This window comes from Oryctolagus cuniculus, chromosome 19, assembly GCF_051225735.1.
Source record: "Oryctolagus cuniculus isolate XC-2025 breed Fujian yellow rabbit chromosome 19, ASM5122573v1, whole genome shotgun sequence".
Taxonomy (NCBI): Eukaryota; Metazoa; Chordata; class Mammalia; order Lagomorpha; family Leporidae; genus Oryctolagus; species Oryctolagus cuniculus.
The window spans coordinates 19,264,153-19,287,956 of NC_142885.1; the positions used below are offsets into that span (position 1 = coordinate 19,264,153).

At 49.0% G+C, this 23,804-nt stretch overlaps 1 protein-coding gene and 1 long non-coding RNA gene across 3 annotated transcripts in view; one reads left to right on the forward strand and one right to left on the reverse strand.

Annotated features, from left to right (window-relative positions):
- The window catches only part of LOC149120381 (nuclear factor 1 C-type-like), a 33,026-nt gene extending 21,127 nt beyond the window's left edge, over nt 1-11,899 (forward strand). The window contains exons 2-3 of one of the 2 annotated variants that reach the window (XR_016226190.1): nt 10,295-10,364; nt 11,273-11,893. Coding sequence is in view for 1 of the 2 variants with exons in the window: in XM_089321650.1 (XP_089177776.1) it covers nt 10,295-10,298 (4 nt within the window). In the remaining variant the exon portion in view is untranslated. Of the gene's footprint in view, nt 1-10,294; nt 10,365-11,272 lie in introns of both variants that reach the window. The other variant, XM_089321650.1, reaches the window with a different exon arrangement.
- Nucleotides 11,900-17,271: 5,372 nt separating this feature from the next.
- On the reverse strand, nt 17,272-21,166 carry LOC149120382 (uncharacterized). Its single transcript, XR_016225608.1, has 3 exons — nt 20,946-21,166; nt 20,663-20,752; nt 17,272-17,890 (listed from the first exon to the last, which is right to left on the reverse strand). It is a non-coding gene; the product is annotated as an uncharacterized LOC149120382 (long non-coding RNA).
- Nucleotides 21,167-23,804: the final 2,638 nt, after the last annotated feature.

Genomic DNA, 23,804 nt, shown 5'->3' on the forward strand with positions numbered 1-23,804 from the left:
TGATCCCCTCACTGCCTTCCAGGGCCTGGCTCTGTTCCCCTCGCCACCCTCCAGGGCCTGACCCTGCTCCCCTCCTCGCCCTGCAGGACCTGGGTCCTGCTCCCCAGACTGCCTTCCAGGGCTAGGCACCACTCACCTCAGGAATGGCATCACTGCCCTTCAGGGTGTGGGCCCCGCTCCCCACCTCACCCTCCAGGGCCTGGCTCTGCTCCTCTAGCAGCTTTCCAGGGCTGGACCCTTCTGACCCCGCTGCCCTCCAGTGCAGGACACCACTCCCCTTCTGGCCCATAGGGCCTGGGTTCCACTCCCCTCACTGCCTTCCAGGGCCTGGCCCAGTTCCTCTTGCCAGCCTCCAGGGCCTGCCCCCTCTACCCTCCTCGCCCTCAAGGACCTGACCCTGCTCCCCTCCTCACCCTCCTGGACCTGGGTCCCGGTCCTCTCACTGCCTTCCAGGGCCTGGCCCTGTTCCCCTCGCCACCCTCCAGGGCCTGACCCCACTCCCCTCCTCACCCTCCAGGACCTGGGTCCCGCTCCCCGACTTGCCCTTCAGGTCCAGGCCCAGCTCCCTTCCTTAACCTTCTGGGCTGGGCCAGCTCCCCTCATCACCCTACAGGGTCAGGCCTTGCTCCCCTCCTTGCCCTCTTGGGCCGGGGCCCTGTTCCCCTCCTCACCCTCCAGGGCCTCGGTCTCGCTCCCCTCACTGCCTTCCAGGCTAGGGCCCACTCCCCTCAGGAAGGGCATCACTGCCCTCCAGAGCATAGGCCCTGCTCCCCACCTCACCTTCCAGGACCTGGCCTGCTCACATCCATGCCATCATCGGCCTGGGCCCCAGTCCCCTCATTGCTTTCCAGGACCTGGCCCTGTTCCCCTCTGTAGCCTCCAGGACCTGCCCCCACTCCCATCCTTGCCCTAGAGGGCCTGACCCCGTTCCCTTCATCGCCTTTCAGGGCCTGGCCCTGCTCACATCCATGCCCTCCATGGCCTGGCCCCGTTTCTTCCTAGCCCTCCAGAGCCTGGGCCCAGTTCCCTCCTCGTCCTTCAGGACCAGAACCTTCTCCCCTCAGGAACAGCCAACATCGCCCTCCAGGGTATGGGCCTCGCTCTTCTCCTCACCCTCCAGGGCCTGGGCCCCATCCCCTCCTTGCCCTAAGGGGCTGGGCCATGCTCCCCTCAAAGCTCTCTAGGATTGGGCCCAGCACCCCTCCTCACCCTACAGGGTCAGGCCCTGCTCCCATCCTTGCCCTCCAGGGCCTGGGCACGATGCCTCATCGCCCTCCAGGGCCAGGCGTTGCTCCAGTCCTCACCCTCCAGGGCCTAACCCATCTCCCCTCCACGCCCTCCAAACCAGGACCTGCTCCCCTCCTCGCCCTCCATGGCCTGGGCGCAACTCCCCTCCTAGCCCTTCAGGGCTGAGCCCTGCTCCCCTCCTCACAGTCCAGGGCTTGGCCCCACTCTCTCAGGTATGTCCATCACTGCCCTCCAGGGCATGGGCCCTGCTCCCCTCCTCACCCTCCAGGGCCAGGTCATGCTGCCCTGCTCACTCTCCGGGGTCTATGCCTGCTCACCTTGATGCCCACAGTCTGGCCTCGCTCCCCTCTCATATTCCATGGCCCAGCCCTGCTCCCCTCTTTGCCCTGCAGGGCCAGGCCCCACACCCCTCCTCAAAATCCTAAGCTAGGCCCCCCTCCCCACCTCGCCCTCCAGGGTCAGGCCCCACTCCCCTCAGGCACGGCCATCACTGCCCTCCAGGACATGGGCCTGCTCCCCTTCTTGTTCTCCAGGGCCTGTGCCCCATTCTCTCTCCACTTCCTGTTCATGGACCGTTCCACTTGCCACCAAGCAGGGCCTGACTCCGCTCCCCTCCTCGCCCTCCAAGTTCTGTCCCTGCTCCCCTCCTTGCCCTCCAGGGTCAGGAACTACTCCCCTCAAGCACAGCCATCATGCCCTCCAGGATATGAGACCTGCTCCCCTCCTTGCCTTGGAGGGTAAGGAAGGCAGCAGTTCCCAGGCCCTGGAAGGCGAGGAGGGGAGCAGGGCCAGGCCCTGGAGGGTGAGCAGGGTTCAGGCCCCAGGCCCTAGAGGGTGAGGATGGGAGCAGGGCCTGGCCCTGGATGGTGAGGAGGGGAGCAGGGCCAGGCCCTGGAGGGCGAGGAAGGAACAGGGCAGGGCCATGGAGGGCAAGGAGGGGAATTTGGCCTGGTACATGAGGGCAAGGAGAAGAGGGGGGCCTGGCTCAGGATGGTGAGGAGGAGATCAGGGCCTGGTCCATGAGGGCGATTAGGGGAGGGGGGCCGGTCCTGGAGGACAAGGAGAGGGCAGGGCCTTGCCCTAGAGGGCGGCGAGGGGATCAGGTCCCAGGCCCTGGAGGAGGAGGGGGGAGTGGGGCCTGGCCCAGGATGGTGAGGAGGGGAGTAGGGCCTGGCCCTGGAGGGCGAGGAGGGGAGTGGGGCGTGGCCCAGGATTTTAAGGAGGGGTGCAGGGCCTGGCCCTGGAGGGTGAAGAGGGGAGCAGGGCCGGGCCCTGGAGCATAAGTAGGGGAGCCAGGTCTGACTCTTGTGGGCATCAAGGTGAGCGTGGCCAGGCCCTGGAGGCCTAGGAGGGGAGCAGGGCCTGGCTCTGGAGGCCTAGGAGGGGAGCATGGCCAGGCCCTGGAGGCCTAGGAGGGGAGCAGGGCCTGGCCCTGGTGGGCAGCAAGGGCAGCTGGGCCTGGCCCTGGAGGGTGGCAGTAGGTGCGGGGACTGGCCGTGGAGGGCGAGGAGAGGAGCGGGACCAATGCCCTGGAGGGCAGTGATGTTCCTGAGGTGAGTGGGGCCTGGCCCTGGACTGTGAGGAGGGGAGCATAGCCCAGCCCTGAAGGGCGAGGAGGGGAGCTAGATACAGGCTGTTGAGGGCGAGGAGGGGAGTGAGGCCTGGTCCTGGAGGGCATAGAAGGGAGCTGGGGTCAGGCCCTGGAGGGTGATGAGGGGAGTGTGGCCCTGCCCTTTAGGGTGAGAGGGGATGGGGGCCAAGCCCTGGAGGGCAAGGAGGGGAAATTGCCTGAGCCATGAGGGCAAGAAGTGGAGTGGGGCCTTGCCTAGGATGGTGAGGAGGGGAGCAGTGCCTGGTCCTTGGGTGTGATTAGTGGAGGGGGCCCAGCCCTGGAGTGCAAGGAGGGGGCAGGGCCTGGCCCTGGAGGGTGGCGAGAGGATCAGGGCCCAGGCCCTGGAGGGTGAGTAGGGAACAGGGCCAGGCCATAGAGGGCATGGATGTGTCATTGCCAGGTCCTTGAGGGTGAGGAGGGGAGCAGGGTCAGGCCCTGGTTGGTGGTGAGGGGATCTGGGCCAGGCCCTGGAAGGTAAGGGAGGGGAGTGGGACCCAGGCCCTGGAGGTGAGGAGAGGAGTAGGGTCCAGTCCTGGAGGGCGAGGAGGGAACTGAGACCAGGTTCTGGAGAGCTAGGAAGGAACGGGGCCCAGGCCATGGAGGGCATGGATGTGAGAAGGGCCACGTCCTGGAGAGCAAAGAGGCGAGCAGGGTCAGGCCCTGGAAGACAGTGAGGGGATCGGGGCTCAGTCCATGGAGGGTATGTAGGTGAGCATGGCCAGGTCTTGGGGGTCAAGGAGGGGAGCAGAGTCAGGCCCTGGAGCGTGCGGAAGGAATGAGGCCCAGGCCCTGGAGTGAATGGAGGTGAGCAGGGCGTGGCCCTGGAGGGCAAGGAGGGGAGCTGGGTCTAGGCCCTAGAGGGTGAGTTGGGGAGCAAGGCGCAGCCCTGGAAGGCAAGGAAGGGACTGGGGTCCTGCACTGTAGGGTAGTGGGGGAGCAGGGCTCTGCCCTGGAGGCAGGCAAGAGGAGCGGCCTGGCCTTGGAGGGCAAAGTGGGGAGCAAGGACCATGTCCTGGATGGCAGTGATGGCCATGCCTGAGGGTAACATGGCCTGGCCCTGGAGGGTGAGGAGGGCACCAGGCCCCAGGCTCTGGAGGGTGAGGCGGGCACTGGACCCCAGGCCTTGGAGGGCAAGGAGAGGAGCATGGTCCAGCCCTGGGGAACGAGGGAGGGAACGGGGTCAGGCCCTAGAGGGTGGCGAGGAGAATAGGGCCAGTGCCTGGAAGGCAGTGAGGTGAGTGGGTCCTAGTCCATGGAGGGCATGGAGGTGAGTAGGGCCAGGCCTTGGAGGGTGAATAGGGAAGCAGGGTCAGACCCTGGTTGGTGGCGAGGATTTCTGGGTGAGGCCCTGGAAGGCAGTGAGGGGAGCGGGGTCAGGCCCTGGAGAGTGTGGATGGGAGTGGGGTCAAGCTCTGATGGGCAACGAATGGAGGGGACAGCACCATGGATGGCAAGCAGGGGAGCAAGCATGGATGGCAAGGAGGGTGAGGAGGGCAGCGGGGCTCAGGCCCTGGAGGGCGAGGAGGGGAGCAGAGCCCATGCCCTGGAGGGCAGTGATGGCCATGCCAGAGGGGAGTGGGGCCTGACCCTGGAGGGCGAGGAGGGGAGGGGGGCCTAGCCTGGGATGGTAGAAGGGATGCAGAGCTGGCCCTGGAGGGTGAGGAGGGGAGCAGAGCTGGGCCCTGGAGCCTGAGTAGCAGAGCGAGGCCCGACCCTGGTGGGCATCATGGGGAGTGGGCCCAGGTCCTGGAGGGTGTACATGTGAGCGGGGCCTAGCCCTGGAGGGTGAGGAAGGCAGCAGGGTTGGCCCTGGAGTGCAAGGAGGAGAGCAGGGTCAGACCCTGGAAGGCAGTGAGGGGAGCATGGCCCATGCCCAGGATGGAAGTGAGGGCCATGAGAGAGGGGAGTGGGGCCTTGCCCTAGAGGGCATGGAGGTATGCAGGGCAGGGCCATGGAGGGCTAGGAGGGGAGCAGGACCTGGCCCTGGTGGGCGGCAAAGGGAGCGGGGCCCAGCCAGCCATGGAGGGAGGAGAGTGGAGCAGGGCCTGGCCCTGGAGGGCGAGGAGGGAAGTGGGGCCCGGCCTTCTTGGGCAAGGAGGGGAGTGGGGTCCTGCACTTGAGGGCAGCGGGGGAGCAGGGCCCTGCCCTGGAGGGCAGCAAGATGAGCGGGCCTGGCCCTGGAGGGTGAGGAGGGGAGTGGGGCCCAAGCCTTGGAGGGCAGTGATGGCCATGTCTGAAAGGGGCAGGGCCTGGCCCTGAGGGTGAGAATGGGAGCAGAGTCCAGCCTTGGAGGGCGGCATGAAGAGCGGGCCTGGACCTGGAGGGTGAGGTGGGGAGCGGGGCCCATGCCCTGCAGGGCCCGATGGCCATGCCTGAGGGGAACAGGGCCTGGCCCTTAGAGGGTGAGGAGGGCACAAGGCCCCAGGCCCTGGAGGGCGAGGAGGGGAGGAAGGTCCAGCCCTGGAGAAAGAGGAGGGGAGTGGGGTCAGGCCCTGGAGGTGAGGAGGGGAGCAGGGCCCATGCCCTGGAGGGCAGTGATGGCTGTTCCTGAGGAGAGAAGGGCCTGGCCCTGGAGGGTGAAGAGGGGAACAGAGCCCAGGCCTCATAAACAGGCATCGCTGCCAATCAGGGCATGGACCTCGCTCCCCACGTTGCCCTCTAGGGCCAGGCCTTGCTCCTCTTGCCGCCCTCCAGGGCCGGCCCCTGCTCAACCTGCCACTCTCCAGGGCAGGACCACGCTCCCCGCCTCACCCTCCAGGGCCAGGCCCTGCTCCCCTCCTTGCCCTCCAGGGCCTGGGCCTGCTCACCTTGATGCCCACCAGGGTTGGGCCTTGCTCCCCTACTCACGCTTCAGGGCCCAGCCCTGCTCCCCTCTTTGCCCTCCAGGGCCCTGCAGCCCTCCTTACAATCCTGGGCTAGGTCCCCCTCCCCTCCTCACCCTCCAGGGTCAGGCCCCACTCCTCTTGGGCACTGCCATCACTGCCTCCCGGGCATGGGCCCTGCCTCCCTCCTAGTCCATCAGGGCCTGTGCCCCATTCTCTCCTTAGCATCCAGGGCCTGAGCCCCAAGGCCCTCCTCACCCTCCAGGGCCTGAGCCCCATGGCCCTCCTCACCCTCCAGGGCCTGAGCCCCATGGCCCTCCTCACCCTCCACGGCCTGGCCCCATTCCCTCCTCACCCTCCAGGGCCAGGCCCTGCTCCCCTCCTCATCCTGCAGGGCCTGGCCCCACTCCTTTCCTTGCCTTCCATGGCCCTGGCCCACTCCACTCGCTGCCCTCCAGGGCCTGACCCCACTCCACTCCACGCCCTCCAGGGCCTTACCCCGCTCCCCTCACTGCCTTCCAGGGCCTGGCCCCGTTCCCCTTGCCACACTCTAGGCCCTGGCCCCTCTCCCCTCCTTGCCCTCCAGGGCTGGGCCCTCCTCAACTCCTTGCCCTCCGGGGCCAGGCCCCATTCCCCTCCTCAACCTCTAGGGATTGGACCCTGCTCTCCTCCTCACCCTCCAGTGCCAGGCCCTGCTCCCCTCCTCGCCTTCCAGGGCATGGACCCCCCCTCCCTTCCTTGCCTTCCAGGTCCAGGCCCTGCACCTCTTGCTGTCATCCAGGGCCAGGCCCTGTTCCCCCTGCCACCCTCCAGGGCCGGGCCCTGCTGCCCTCCTTGCCCTCCAGTGCCGGGCCCTTCTCGCCCAGCTGCCTTCCCGTGCAGGACCGCGGTCCCCTACTCACCCTCTAGGGCCGAGCCCTGCTACCCTCCTTGCTCTGAAGGGCCAGGCCCCATGCCCCTCTTGAACGGGCATTGCTGTCCTCCAGGGCATGGGCCCCGTTCCCCTCTCTCCTTCCAGGGCCAGGCCTCGCATCTCTTGCTGCCTTACAGGGCCAGGCCCTGCTCCTCCTGCCGCTGTCCAGGGCCTACTCTGCTCCCCTCCTTTCCCTCCAGGGACAGGCCCTGCTCACCTCCTCACCTTCCAGGGCCTGGGCCCTGCTCCCCTCCTCGCCCTCCAGGGATTGGCCCTGATCCCCTCCTCGCCCTCCATGGCCTGGGCCCAGCTCCCTTCCATGCCCTCCAGGGCCAGGCCTCGGTGCCCTCCTCGCCATCCAGGTCCAGGCCCAGCTCACCTCTTTGCCTCCAGGGCTGGGCCCCACTCCCCTACAGACCTCCATGGGCAGACCTTCCTTCCCTCCTCAACCTCCATGGCCCTGCCCCACTCCCCTCTGCACCCTCCAGAGCCTGACCCTGCTGCCTTCCTCACCCCCCAGGGCTGGGCTTTGCTCACCTCCTCACCCTGCATGGCCTTGCCCCACTCCGCTCGCTGCCCTACTGGGCCTGACCCTGCTTTCCTCCATGCCCTCCAGGGCCTTACACTGCTCCACTCACTGCCTTCCATTTCCTTGCCTGGATCCCCTTGCTACCAACCAGGGCCTGACCCCACTCCCCACCTCACCCTCCAAGGCCTGGCCCTGCTCACCTTTATGTCCTCCATGGCCAGGGCCCTGATCTCCTCACTACCTTCCAGGGTCTGGCCCTGTTCCTGTTGCCCTCCCGGGCTTGACCCCGCTCCCTTCCTCAACCTCCAGGTCTAGGCCCCCCACCTCTCGCTGCCTTCCAGGGCCGGGCCCCACTCCCCTCCTTGCCCTCCAGTGCCTGGCCCTTCTGCCCCAGCTGCCTTCCAGTGTAGGACCCTGGTCCCCTCTTTGTTCTCCAGGGCTGAGCCCTGCTCCCCTCCTCTCCTTCCAGGACCAGGCCCTGCATCTCTTGCCACCACCCAGGGCCAGGCCCTGCTCCCCCTGCCACCTTCCAGGGCCTACCCTGCTCCCCTCCTTGCCCTCCAGGGCCAGGCCCTGCTCCCCTCCTCACCATCCTGCACCAGTCTCCCCTCCCTTCCCTGCCCTCAGGGCCTGACCCTCTGGCTTCCTTGCCCTCCAGGGCCTGGGCCCAGCTCCCCTCCTCGCCCTCTCAGGCTGGACCCTGCTCCCCTTGTTGCCCTCCAGTGTGGAACCCCACTTCCCTCCTCGCCCTCCAGGATCCGGCCCCACTCCCACACTTGCCCTCCAGGGCCTGGGCCCTTCTCCCATCCTCGCCCTCCAGGGCCTGACCCTGCTCCCCTAGCCTCCCTTCAGTGTGGGACCCCACTTCCCTCCATGCCCTCCAGGGCCTGCCCCTGCTCCCTCTAATATTTCTAAAACCTATAATAAAGTTGATTTCTGAACTCTGGAAAATTGAAATTGTGTTAAGTAAAATGCAGATCATGCATTGGGGAGATCATGTGCATTTGGTCATAAAGTTTATAATCACTGTCTAGTTATAGTGGAGAGTGAACATGCATACAACTATGGTAAAGTCTGAACGCCTGAATCTAACACCGAACTGTACATGTAGTGTTAATGACCATGCTAAATTCTAACAGCATTTGAATCACTAGAAATATTGAAAAGCACCCAAATATTTATAAACCTCGCATCTGTATTCACAGTAATGATGCTAAAAGTACAATGTGTAACATTTCCCAGTACGCATTTATATGCATTTCCCTTTCACAAACACACATGAATGCACACACGTACAAATCATAGAAGCTTAGGGGTTCAGAAACAAATATTTATGGACTTTAGGCCTTCATTATAGTTTATTGACAATTGAAAATAACCAAGTTTAATACTAATTTATATGTGTTGACATTTTTGTAACTTTGAACCCACTATGCTTTCCAGCATGATTAGCAAGCCAACGTCTGCTACGTCTTCAAAGGGACTCTTAAAAATCGAAAGTTTACAGTGGTGCTTAAAACAATCAGTACAAAGTAGGTGGTTCTGAGAATGTCTATAAATAGTGTCAATTGCTTGGCTTCCAATGCATTTGATTGTTCTCCAAGCAGTGTGGGAACAGGGTATAAACTGCCCACTTTCAGTTAAAATAACTAAAATTGATTAATTGGTGTAATGCTAGTTTTTTTTGGTGGGGGATATACAATATATATTTTAAGTATGTTCTTTCAAATTAGTGAATATAAGTATGTATTTCCTAAAAATCAGAACTTATTCCAAAACAGGACATGATTTGGGGACATGAATTTTATTAGATGTTGCATTATATTAGATTTTTGTAGAATGGCAAATATTTTATTTATAGCTACCAACTCATAAAACATTTGTTGTGGAACAGTGTTTGTCTATATGCCTGGCATTGTAGAATGACAGGTACACAGTGCACTTAATAAACTGAAAGTTAAACTCTAAGTTACATCTTACTCAAACTGTGCATCATATTGTAATTTTTCCTAGATATTCCATCATTATGTTTTACTATTCATTTCTGTGTTAGAGTTGTGTATTTTAGTATTTTCTTTAGAGTAGAAAAAAATACTCTGTTGCATCTCAAAGATTAAGGATAATGTTGAACAATTTAAAAGTCTCAAAACTATAGAATCTATTTCTTGGAGTAGTAGATTAATTTTGGGGTAAGAACGCTTCGAAATGAAGATGCTTTATTGTTGAAAGCCATCAATAAATGAAAGGAAGAATGTAAATAAAAATGGGAATATTTTCCAGTTCTGTGTAAGTCTCTAAAATATTTGAAAAGGAAAACCATTAAGTGCAAGATATGACAATATATAAGTTTTCCTTCAGATTAGAAATTTGATGCTAAATATTTAACATTTAATCTTTATTTAATAGTAACTATGAATGGAGGCCATTATGTTGACACCCTGTAAGCTGATTTCTAATCTTAAACTGAAAAAAAAAAAAAAACATGTTTTGTTCATTACCCCTTTTCCCTCTGTGCTTGAAAACATTGGCTTTTATCACAACACTGGAAGTATATCGAAGCCAGGAGCCAGGAGCCTCCTCCAGGTCTCCCACGTGGGTGCAGGGGCCCAAGGACTTGAGCTGTCTCCTACTGCTTTCCTAGGCCACAGCAGAGAGCTGGATTGGAAGTGGAGCAGCCAGGACTCAAACCGGTGCCCCTATTGAAACCTTAAGTTTTAGCCTTCCCAATAAAAATAAATCTCAGCATCATTTAAAATGTTGGCTACTGCCATTGAGTGAACACAATGAAATTTGACAAAACGCTTTACTTGGGTGTAAGATACCATTCTCTGAATCAGGTTTTATGATTACCTAAGTCATTTTTCATCCTTGTTTTATGAATATAAACATCGATACATTTTCTTAGCTTCAGATTTTGAACATTCCAGTGATGTAGCTCCTGCTAACAAAGTGCCTGAATATTTTGGTACCTCGTAGCCTTTTAATGTGTGATATCTGGTCATATACACATGGGATCTATTATAAGTTAGAGATACTTTCCATAAATAGAATAATATTTTGGATAACCACTGATGAATTGAAGAATCTATTTCCTCTTCAAATTTTTTTTATTTTAAGGCAATTTTGTGAAATTGAATTTTACCTATAGTTTTATTTGTCTTTGTGTACAGGTAAAGTAATAAATAAAATAGCTCCAATTATACCAAGCACCTGCATATGTTTCTAACTCTACCGTTTGAGGTAAGTCAGCTTGAGCATGTCCCGAATTGCACATCTCTTCCCTCTCTTATTCCCACTCTTATATTTAACAGTGATCACTTTTCAGTTAAGTTTCAGCACTTAAGAAGAATTGTGTATTGATTACAGTATTCAACCAAAAGTATTAAGTAGAAGAAACAAAAAAAAATACTAAGAGGGATAACATATCAAGTTGCTCATCAACAGTCAGGGTGAGGGCTGATCAAGTCACTGTTTCTCATAGTGTTCATTTCACTTTAACAGGTTTCCTTTTTGGTGCTCAGTTAGTTGTCACCTATCAAGGAGAACAAGTGGTATTTGTCCCTTTGGGATTGGCTTATTTCACTCAGCATAATGTTTTCCAAATTCCTAACAGGGATCACTTTTCAGTTAAAATTTAAACACCTAAGAATAATTGTGTGTTAATTACAGAGTTCAACCAATGGTACTAGAACAAAAAAAAAATACTAAAATGGATAAAGTATTACATTGTACATCAACAGTCAGCACAAGAGCTGTTTGAGAAACAGTGACTTGACCATGCTTGTATATTTTCACTAAAAATCATTAGAATACTTATTTTGAAAAGCTGAAGTCTTAGGCATTTGGATGAATATACAAAGGATTTTCAAAAAGTGGAAAACAAAATTAAAAGTTAATCTTGGTGCAAAAAGTTTTGAACACAGTGAATAATTTTTTTCAAAACACACACTTTCCCTAAACAGTTTGAAGACACTTCATACTTCAGCTGCCATCAAAACAAAAGTAGAAAAATAATTTTTTTCATTCCAGTCAATGAAGCTGGATTAATACAGTGATACTAACTTGAACTATAAAAATTTTTATGTATGAGTCTACCATGATGACACTATTTTAATAGAAATATTTATAATCTGGAATTATTTTTTCAGATTGTGTTTGCTCATCTTGAGATGAAGATAAAGAAACATGTCTCCCCCAAATCTTCCTCTTATTTCAACTCACTCCAATCTTCTTAGTATATTTGAATGGTAATGGAAATGTGTTGACTTTTGGAGTTCTGTACTTGTCCTTCCATTTTCTACAAGATGTGTCCATTATGTATCTGTTGCCTTTTTTGTTCCATTACTAAATTTGTGGAATTTTGGTATGAAATATGCAGTGAAACTCTCAAAGAAAATAGTATATAAGGCATTACAATTACTATAAAATCATCAAAGATTTTTCCCACATAAATATGTGTATATAAATGTATATGCATATATTTATATGTGTAAATGTGTATTACTATTTATAGGTACATGGCTCTTATTTTCCATTATGATGTCTATTTTAAAAATTAAAATGGAAATCATTTGTTGTGATGCACCTGTTAAGCCATTATTTGGGATGTCCATGTAGTGAAAAGTGTCTGCATTCCAGTAACACCTCCACTTCCTATACAACTTCCTGCTAATGCTCACCCTGGGAGGCATCAGATGATATATTAATTACTTGGGTCCCTACCACCCAGGTGGGAGACAGAGGTGGAGTTCTTGGCTCTTGACAATGGTATGGCCCACTCCTGGCTCCTGTGATTATGGGGAGTGAACCAATAGATGGAAGATAATCTCTTTCACTCTCACTGTCTCATTCTGCCTTTCAAATGAATAAAAACAAATAATATTTTAAAATTAAATGGTAAAATATCATATGGTGAGAAAGAAAACCAACAGACATACTTTCTCTTAAATACAAAGTGGTATTCCTAAAATCCATACCTTCTTCTTAGAATTTTCTCATGTGAAATTGCACATGACAGATGGATGCTGGTATTACAGAATTACTGTACCTCCTCTCCTAGAGAAGAACATAAGCATGGATTTCAATAACTCTATTCCTCCCATTTTTTGTTTCCTGTCAAGATTATTTTGCATGAACATTTCAGTCTTGGTGACAGTGATTATGATGATGACTTATGTGTTTTTTTTTCCCAATCTGGAATGGTCAATGGAGAAAATATCCCTATGGAGAATCTTGAAAGCCTCATTATTCCAATATCACAAATATGAAAATTGAGACACAGAAAAGTGTGGTTTTCCCAAATTCACACAAAAACTCAGAAGTGAAGCCAAGAGTAGTACCCAGCTCATGTGCAACAGATCTAATGCAACCTGCACTGTCAAGCTCACACGGTGATTAGGTTGAGTAGTGTAATTACCTAAAGTACAGGGCAGTAAAATAGTGCCCCATTTACCAACCCAGTCACAGCAAGTGGAGGAATTATGTGAATGAGAGTCACCATATGGATGGTGCTCACACATTTCACAATCCTGTACTTTACCTTCTTATCCTGAATGCTCTATAAACAGGAGTTTGAGATAGAATTCGAATAAAACAAACAAACAAACAAACAATCTCCAATTCTGGAGCCAGATAAAGACATAGGTGTTTAAATCCTGGGGTTAGAGATTCCATCTGTGTCATGTTCATGTAAACTTTACCTCAATTGTCTCATAACACAGAAATAATATTCACAACATGAGGGGAAAGTGTATTAGAAATAAAGCACATGTAGCACATATGCTGTAAAATGATGCATGTAGTGATCCTTATGATTACTAAGCAGTAATAATATGTCAGTTCTCATCAAATATTTTTTAAAGATTTATTTATTTATTTAAAAGGCAGAGAGTTACAGAGAGACAGAGGCAGAGAGAGAGAGAAAGAGGAAGAGAGAGAGAGAGAGAGAGAGAGAGAGGTCTTCCATCTGCTATTTCACTCCCCAAATGGCAGCAATGGCCAGGGCTGAGCAAATCTAAAGCCAGGAGTCTGGATCTTCTTCTGGGTCTCCCACATGGGTGCAGGGCCCAACAACTTGGGCCATCTTCCACTGCTTTCTCAGGCCATAGCAGAGAGCTGAATTGTAAGTGGAGTGACCAGGACTTGAACTGGCACCCATGTGGGATGTTGGCACTACAGGTGGCGGCTTTACATGCTATGCCATAGTGCTGGCCCCTCACCACTGAACTTTAAATAAAATTTTTACTATATTGTATTATTTTTGTCAAATGGACTAGTGTATAGATAGGTAATAAATGAGACATGATGTTAATTGAGCCCAGCAGTGAAATCAGTGACAATCCCTAGTTAAGAATCATCTCAATTTCAGTATTGAATTGTGTAAATGTCTAAGGAATTTATACTAACTTTTATGAATCATGTGATTTGAAGGTTACAGATATAAATATGTCTTTGGAAATTTGAGTTATTTCTCATCACATTCCCATTGGCTCTGTGTATTCACAGAAATTGAGATTATTTCAAATATGAAAATGCAGAACATTCAAAATATATTTGGTGTAAAGAATGAAATATATTTGGTGGTGAAACAGACCTGACCCTATCAGATACAAAGATCTGGTATAAAATTACAGCAAGAATGAAAATATGATGTTCTCACAGGTAAAAACTGACCCAGGGACAGAACAGAGTAGAGCAGAAAGCTGTGCATAGGAGGGGCCTTCAAAAGCTCACGGATGGGGCCAGTGCTGTTGTGCAGGGCACTGAGCCTCTGTTTGTAACACCAGCACCCCATGTGGAGCACCAGTCTGAGTTCTGGCTGCTCTGCTTCAGATTCAACTCCCTTCTAATGCACCTGGGAGAGCAGCAGACAATGCCCTGAGTACCTACTCCCTGCCACCCACATGGGAGACCCAGATGTGGTTGTGGGCTCATCTGACTGTTTGGGGGAGTGAACCAACAGATGGAAGATTTTTCTCTTTCTCTGTTTTTCTCTCTCTGTCTCCATTAGCATAACTTTCAAATAAATAAAATAAATCTTGAAAAAAAAAACCCTCAGAAACCTCTTGGAACACAAGAAGTTATCATTTAATTCCATTTTCTGTGAGCTTTTTGAAGCCACTTTCTACATGGAAGCTTTATTTATGATGGAATTGAAACAGTGATCACTGAGAAAATGGTGACTTTTGTAAAAAGCTACCTAGAACAACTTGTTCTTTTTAAATATTTACTTATTTGAAAGAGTTACACAGAGAGAGGGGAGGGAGGGAGGGAGGGAGGGAGAGGGAGAGGGAGAGAGAGAGAGAGAGAGAGAGAGAGAGAGAGAGAGAGAAAGGTCTTCCATCCACTGGTTCACTTCCCAGTTGGTTGCAATGGCTGGAGCTGCACTGATTCAAAGCCAGGAGCCAGGAGCCAGGAGCTTCTTCCCAATCTTCTCCATGGGTACAGGGGCCCAAGGACTTGGGCCATCTTCTACTGCTTTTGCAGGCCACAGCAGAGAGCTGGATCAGAAGTGGAGCAGCCAGGTCTTGAACTGGCACCATATGGGATGCTGGTGCTTCAGGCCAGGGCGTTAACACACTGCACCACAGCACCAGCCCCAAGAATAACTTGTTATTCACACAGAATAAATGGAAGCAATTGCTTTCCTCTGTATACTAAAATCAATACTTCCTGGTTTGACAGGTTCAATTTGAAACGCAAACCTTAAACTCTTTGAAGATGTAGAATACATTTGTGGCCTCAGCAGAGAGTATCCTTCAATAGCTCTAACCATTAAAGAAACAGTGTGTAAATATAAATACATTAAGAGCTTCTGATCATCAACAAATGCTCCAAGAAAAGGGGAGGGCACAAAACAGAGAAGATAGTAGCTTCCATACAACTGAAGGTATTAAATTAGGACTCAGGCATTTTAAAGTCCATAAAGAGCAAGATTAATTTTAAAAAGAATTCATACCAGATACAGGGAGGTATTTCATAGAAGCACTACAGTGGGCCATTATTTTTTTAAAAAACAAAGTTAATTTATCTATGAGAAATGAGAGAGAGAGGCCTTCCATACACTGGCTCACTCCCCAAATGGCAGCACTTTCCAGGTGCAGCAGCAGGGAGTGAATTGGACACAGAGCAGCCAGGACTCCTGGTGCTACAACATGGGACATGGACACCAACTCTGGATCCTAAACTCTTCAAAGATACTTGACTCCATTAGAAAACAGGAAAGGCAAGATAAAAGCACAGTAAGATAACATTTATTGTCATTGTGTTGTAAAAAAAAAAAGTTGAACCTGGTAAATCCAAATGCCGGCAAAGATTTGGGTGAACTTGAACCTTTATGCCCTGGAATGAATAAGAAAACTAAACTGATACAACCTTGGGAAACATTTTTTTTTCACATTAGTGTGTTAAGATGAACATTCACATAACATTCAACCTATTTAAGCTCCTGGCTACGTATCCACATAGGTCCCATCACAGGTTTATCATGCAAGAGCAGAACCAAATACCTTGGAGACATCTTGAATGATAAGCCCTTTCTTGTCTACTTCTCTTTATTATTGTGATTTTTAATTTTTAAATCCACAAAGCAAAAACTGGGAGGTAATACTACATGAATTCCCTTTGTTGTTAAATATGAAAGGTAATCATTTGTGTGCATCTTGTGAATGTTTATAAATTATTATCACGAACATGCAACCTGATTAAACTCAGGGTGGGATTATTTTTATATTTACTCCTCTTCCATGGTGTCTTCGTGTAAGCCTTTGAGAATCTGGTTCTCCTAGGTAGACCAAAAGGAGAAAGCACTTGAATTTAATGTTCTGTTTTGCTTCGTGTGTTTCCTTTCTTTGTCCAAGGTGAAAGTGTGGTTCCAGAACAGGAGGATGAAGTGGAAGAGGGTAAAATTGGGGCAGCTGGGCACTGCTGCCTGAGAAAAGGAACTGGTGAACGTGAAGAAAGGAACCCTGTTCCCTTCAGAGATATCAGGGATCGGTGCAGCCATGCTCCAGCAAACAGGGGACTCTCCGGACAATGAAGACAGCCACAACAGCGACCACAGCTCAGAGCATGCACACTTATGATCCACACAGACAGGACCAACTCCATCCTCAGGAAAGAAGCACCGTGATGGCAAGTCTTACCCAACAGAGTTTTCACAGAGAGATGGCCATGGCCATGATTTTTAATATTATCAAATTCAGGCATCATGGGTCTGTTTTGCATGATTTATAGAGGATTTATACTAAGTGCCACTTATCAAAGATGCTTCCATGATGAAAATCAGAAGGTGAATTTTCTTTGAATAGTCAGAGATGTTTGGTTGTATGTATGACAGTGAGCAGGTATGTTTGCCTTTGCTTGTACTGAAAAATTAAATGGGTACCCAAGAACAAATTATGACACATTTCTACACGAGATGCCTCCAGAGTGAAATAGTTGAAGATGAACTTGCTTTAAACTCTCAGCTGATGAAAATAGGCACTGATAATGCCAGCCAGGCCAGCTTCCTGCCTTTTTATGCATGTGTCATTCTGAGACAATCCATATGTGCTTACTTGTGTACAAGTAGAGAAACATACAGTAGATAGAGTCTGATATGACATATTCTTGTACCACAGACAAAACAAACATTATGTTGCATTTACTATCAACTGCTGCTAATAAGTTTTTATACAACTTACCTAGCTCCTCCTTGATTCGTCCTATCTTGTAGCTTGAAAAAAAAAATAGGATCATAGGCAAATCAGTTACTTTGTGGAAAGAGCTTTGTTGTGGCAGACACTGTGATTTTATTTCTATAAAATTAAAGCTGTTATGAATATGACTTAATTAACAAGAAAATGTTTCTTCCTTCTTAGAAATGGTGTCAGACAAGGAGCAAAGCCAAATGGGCTCCCCAAGGGGATAGACAAAACAATTCTGAATGTCTTCAAATTAAATTCAGTAAAAACACATTATTTTTTAATATGTGATGTATTCTTGCAGAACAACCATCTTTGTATTTTGTGAAAAATGTTTAATAAATGATCCTTTATAAATAATTTTAGTCTCCCCATTGTGATTTCCTTAATTTCTATAGATTTTAATATTCATATCTAAGAGTGCCCCAGACTCAAGTGCTCTGTGCTAATTCAGATCAAGATCATTAATGAATCAGTTTTTCATTTGTAGATTTATTATGGCAAGAAAAAAAAGCAATCTTTGGGTGATCGAAGAGAATCTAAACATCATCATACAGTAAACCATTTTCTTAATTTGAAGAATATGGCAAATTAATGTTTTTGTGTGTTTTACAAAGCAAAGAGAAAAGATAACACTAACTGCCACGACAAATAAGTAAAGTAGTCATATATTTTAAAATTTATGCTTAACATATGTGAATCAATCCAATAGTTGTTTTAAAGTCACACCAACCAGAGTCCTTGAGCTAGCAAATCAGAATCTTCATTGGAATGGACACCACAGGTATCAGAAGACAATGATTATAGGCTGGCGCCACGGCTCAATAGGCTAATCCTCCACCTGTGGTGCCGGCACATGGGGTTCTAGTCCCAGTCGGAGTGCTGGTTCTGTCCCGGTTGTTCCTCTTCCTGTTCACCTCTCTGCTATGGCCCGGGAAGGCAGTGGAGGATGGCCCAAGTGCTTGGGCCCTGCACCTGCCTAGGAGACCAGGAGAAGCACCTGGATCCTGGCCATTGTGGGGGTGAACCAACGGCAAAAGGAAGACCTTTCTCTCTGTCTCTCTCTCTCACTGTCCACTCTGCCTGTCAAAAAAAAAAAAAAAAGTCAATGAGTGTATTAACTTAATACATTTCGTGTCATGTATGGTTGTACATGCATTGGATGCCTAAGACCTACTTACAACTACATCATGTTATTTTTTAACTGTTCCACATTTAACCAGAAGAATTTGGAAACATTACCATCATTCCTCCTTCCTCCATAGAAATAAACTGAAAAATAATTCATAAACATTTCCAAATTACTCATTATTTGATTTTATTTCAGAATTAGATTGACAAAAATATATTGATTCTATTCTAACTTAGTCTAGCAAGACATATATGAGTATTCAAGAAATACAGTAAATTATATTTTTGTATCATATTTTCTCTTTGTGAGATACATTTTATCACACTGGTAAACAATATATCTAATTTAATTTTGGGGAGAGCCTGTTCAAATTAAAGGTACAAAATATGCCTTTCTATCAATCACTTGAAGGAATTAAAATTATGCTTGTATTGAAGATATCTATTTCTTTTTGTAGAATAACTCTGCCTCTCAAAGAAAATAAATCTTAAAAAACAATTCTATAAAACTATTCAGTTAACATTTGAGGTAAGTGATACTTAGGTGAAAATATGATGTTTGCAATATAAATACAAACAATTGGCATAGTTATTATTTGAACCATCTGGGGAACAGTGTATTTTGCTGTCAGTCCCTTATGCTGCATTCTGTTTGTAAAAAGCAATTCAGAAATAGAAAGAAAGCCACAGAGAATTTAGCATGAGAGCGGTAGTCTAAACATTCCAAACCTGAAAACGTTTGAAGTCTGCAGAACTGATCTGCAAATGCTCTTGAGAAAGTGGTGTTTGTTGTGGTGGTTGTGGTTGTTTCCTGATTTCTTACCTAAAACTGGCCAGGAAAATTGAGTAATAATTCTCTTACGTGTACCTCAACGTTCACCCTTTGCCAAATAATGCTAACAGGAGTGGACAAAGGAACAAACGTGGTCCCAGAAAAAATAGATTGCTACATCAAGTTTTGAGAGACTATAAAAATTCAATAAGAATTTTTGAAATAAATCTAATAATTCTCTATTTACATGTGTTTTCTCAATAATCTCATTTTGACATTTGATATGCTTAGATATAGATACATTTAAAAATTAAAAAGTTTTTCTTGTATGCCTTATTTCCCACCTTTAGTAACTTTTTAAATTAAATCTGGCTTCAAACTGTGATCAAGAATTCCAGAAAATATTTTATTATATCATGGTTAGTAATTCCCCATTAGAATATTGTTTACTTTTTTAAAAATACAGTTTTCAGAAACAGTTCTTAAAACAAAATGAATTTTCAAAGATAATTATTGTCATATCCAGTTCATGTTAGGGGCTTTATTTTGTATTTCTGCCCTTTTGGAAATGGTTCATTGAGATAAACATTCATTTCCTTTATTTAAAGACTAATCACATGATTTTGGAACACATTTTTGTAGAACTATTCAAGCATCCACTGCTTTTGCAAATGTGTAATATTGATGGTTGAAAATATTTTTACATCTTTTTTATGTTCAGTGTATATTGATATTGAAAATCCATCACTTATCTAACCTGATGAAACATGAAACTCAAACTATTATTTTATTCAAGCTAATACTTCTAATTAAATAATTTGCTTAGCTTTCATTTTCTTTGTGAGAGCTCCACTTTCATTGGCTTTGCCAACATTGGAATTGGTAATTTTTGTGATCCTGGGCCTATGTAATGTAAGAGAGTGGTGTTTAAAAAGTAGTAAGCAGGAGCGAGCATTTGGCCAAGTGGTTAAGAATCCCCTTGAGACAATCTTGCTACAATGGAATGAGGGCTTCTGAGTGTTGTTTCCATTTCTGTCTTCAACTTCCTGCTAATGCAGACGCCGGGAGGCAGCACAGGAGGGCTCAAGGAATTGGGTTCCTGCCACACACACACACAGTAGAATTAATCTCTGCCTTTCAAATGGATACATGAAAAATAAAATATAGGAATATAAAACGTGGAGAAAGTTATGTCTAAAATTATCAGGCTTTAAAAACACACACCCTGTATATTCATTAGACAATTGGCTCCTAACACTGCTACACCTGCAGGTCCAATTGGGACTGTCAGATGGGCCAACATCAGCGTGACCAGTGCCAGTCCTGCCGGCTCAAGAAGTGCTTCCAGGGGGGTTGTGCAGAAGGAGGGTGAGTGGCCCCCAGCCCCGCTGCAGCCTGGTGGGGGCGTGCGGTAGGTGGGTGAATGGCACCCCAGCCCCGCTGCCTGCGGAAGGAGGGTGAGCGGCCCCCATTCTCCCTGCAGTCGGCCGGTGGGGCCTGGGGTTGGCACCTGCTAACCACAAGACCAGGGCCATTGCACCATGTACTGGCACAGGAATCCAATTACAGCTGTGGCCAGGGCCCGGTCCCCCTGCCCAGGCCTGGCCACTGCGTCCTGAAGAAATACACAGACACACACAGACACACACACATACATGCACACACACGCACAAACACACACGCACATACACACATTTATTTGGTTTCCGTTGCTCCCACCCCTGCCTCTGTTTGCTTAAGGCGGGAGCTGGGCAGCCTGAGCCCATGGGGACCCCACACTTGTTCTCTCCCCAGAAGCCCCGGCCTGGCCCAGGGCAGACACAGTCCAAGCAGCACGGCCCTAAACTCCAATGCCCTGCAGTTTCTCCAGGCTCCACATGGGGAGGGGGTGCGGTGGTCTCGGGGTAGGGGTAGAGGGGGTTCCAGCCTCAGGATAAATGCGCACCCCATACCTGCTTTCTGTCTGCCGGTTCCTCCCAGGGTCTGACTCCAGTCTCTCACGCTTTTGAAGTCCTCCCCCGTCACTGGGTCTGTGAGGGAAGCTGATAAAGTCGGCACAGAACCCCTTGGAAAAGCCACTCCCTTCAGCTTGGGGGGTTCACCTGTGCCCCCTCTTCTCACGTGGCTGATCTGAAATCCCGCTGGCCCGGCCCTCAGGTTGGCGCAACTACAGCCACGTGCTGCACCCCCCACCCCATGCGCAGCTTCCCACCATCACAGCTCACAACCCCTTACTTTGCTTTGGAACCCAATGACTTCTCCAGGGACTCTCTTTGTCTTGTGCCCCAGGGTCCCTGCATACAGTTGGCCCTCAGTAAATAGCCCATGGCTTCAGTTGCCACCAGGGTAGCTTTTCCTTCATGGCCAATACTGCTCTAAAGCAGATTTGTTAATTCAGGGGTTGGTGTAAAAGAGGGAGTTGTGGGTGGGATTTGAAGCCTATGCCCTAGCCTGGGCTGGAGGAGGAAGAGTTGGGGTGGGGGTTTGAAGAAGGGGGGGGTGAGCAGGTGCAAAGGCCCTGGGGTAGGATGGGGGGAGTGGTGCAGGCGGGGCTTATAACCAGGGCAGCACTTTTGGGGCCCATTTGGCCACTCCTACTGGACAGCTGACTCCCACCCTCGCAGGACTCAGCCCCACCTCCAGCCCCGAGTCCCCTCCAGGGCTGGTAATGTGCCCTGCGTGAGGCCGGCCCAAGGCTGGAGCTCATGGATTAGATCAGGCCAGGTGGGCGGGCTCATTAAGGCTCCTTAATTTGCCCTGCCTGGCAGCCAGCCCTCCCTGCCTCGGTTTCCCTCCTCCCACCTCACCTGCTTGCTGAGGGCGAGGCCCCTGCTCCCAGTCCCACCTGGGGAAGACCCCAGGCCCCCTCCCCACCCGGGCTCTCCTGGAGCTGGGGTGGGGGGACTCTGAGAGAGCCTCGCTCTGGCTGTCTTCTCCCTGCCCTTCTCTCTCTCTCTCCCTCCTGCCGCCCCGCAGCGCTGCAGCGCGGCCATATCCAGCAATCGCTGCCCGGCAGCGCTGGCAGCCTCCTCTGGCAGCCCTCCTGGCTGGGCGCTGGCGCGGCGGCGGACAGAGGCTTGTTCCTGGTGCAGCTGCGAACGCGGCGGTGCGGGCGGCGGCGGCGCGGCACTGGGCATGGACCAGGTGAGAGCGCTGGCGGCGCGGCTGCTCTTAGCGCTGCCCCTGCCTGCACAGGGCGCCATCGCCGGCCAAGCCTGCGTGGCCTTCCTGGACCAGGAGCAGGTGGAGGAGCTGGGCCGCCTGCAGGGGGACTCGGTGGAGTCCGGTGCCTCAAAGTCATGGCGCTCTCGGCCTCCGCGGGCGCTGAGAGGCTGCAGGAGCAGCGCAGGTGGCTCTCATGGAGTATTGCGCGCCCAGTACCCGTCCCAGCCTCAGCGCACCAGGCCCTGAGCGCGCTCCAGGCGCCCCTCATTGCGCAGCTCCACTTCCTGCGCCTGGTGGGCAAGACGCCCACCGAGACGCTCACCCGGGACTCGCTGCTGGCGGGCAGCCCCTTCAACTGGCCCTAGGGCTCTGGCCGGTGAGCCACCGCGTCAAGAAGACACTCTCTGCTCTGATTTCAGTATCACAGATTGCACAACACCTGGAAATAGTTTCTTTAAATGTGACGATCGGTTACAACGCAGAGAGGTTAAATGAAAAAGTGTCTAATCACGACCACATTCTTTCTTAGTAACTTCAGGCAGATTTAGCATCTCTACAGTATATTAAATAATGGGCAGATATTTCCCAGGAACACCATGTTTTTCTGATGGATTTCAAAATTTCATGGGAAATAGAAGGAGAAGATAAGTTTATGTTGGTGCATAACATTTGAAATATGTATTTCTCATAATACATGTTTTCCATGAACTTTTAAATAACCCATGTATATATAAATTTCAACATGTTTTGAACCAAAATAAATTTAACTTTTAATTCCATTTCCACAATCTTTTTAAGGTACGCTTATGTGAGTCAAACAGATGGCTTCGCTCACATAACACAAGGCTTGAGGAAATATATCTGTATAAACATGTTTTTGGGGCTGGTGCTGTGGTGCAGCAGGTTAACGCCCTGGCCTGAAATGCTGGCATCCCAAATGCCACCAGTTCAAGACCTGGCTGCTGCACTTCCGACCCAGCTCTCTCCTATGGCCTGGGAAAGCAGTGGAAGATGGCCCAAGTGCTGCACCTGTGTGGGAGACCCAGGGGAAGCTCCTGGCTCCTGGCTTGGGATCGGCGCAGCTCTGGCCATTGCGGCCAACTGGGGAGTGAACCAGTCGGTGGAAGACCTCTCTCTCTCTCTCTCTCTCTCTTTCTTTCTCTCTGCCTCTGCTCTCTGTGTAACTCTTTCAAATAAATAAATCAATATTTAAAAAATAAATAAGCATGTTTTAGAAAAATATTGGATATATATATATCATACATCCTGCTCTGCAAGGGTTTTTTTTTTGCTTAATAATGTAAATATATTTTATAGCTAAACAGTGTGTTTCTTCATATGGATTTATCATATACTATTTAATGAATACTGTACTGTTAGATATTTACTTTTCTATCCTCAAGTTTCCCTAAGAAAAAGTTTCCATAGATACTTCTGAAAACTATTTTTTCCATAGAAAGATTTTTTTAGGAAGTGCTTATTTGGGACAAGAGTATATAATAAACATAATCTGTATTGCTAAGACTTTTGGTACACATCACCGATTTCTTTTGCAAATTCACATTCTATTCAATGGCCATTGCCTCATATATGTCAAAATGTCAACAGTTGCAATAATTGTTTTGAATCTGATGAAAAACACATACTTTAATTTGTATTTATTCAATTTTTAAATAAATTAAACTTCTTACTGAGTTTGCTGATAATTTTATATATATTATATATAGTTATTAATATATTATATATTATATTATATTTAAGATATATAATATATAGTCTAATGTGATATATTCTAATATATAATTATGTTATTATAAATTATATAATTATGTTTATTATATATGTTATGTAACTATATAACTATGTTATATAACTATATAATATATATATAATATAATATATGCATATATATGTGTATATATATATATA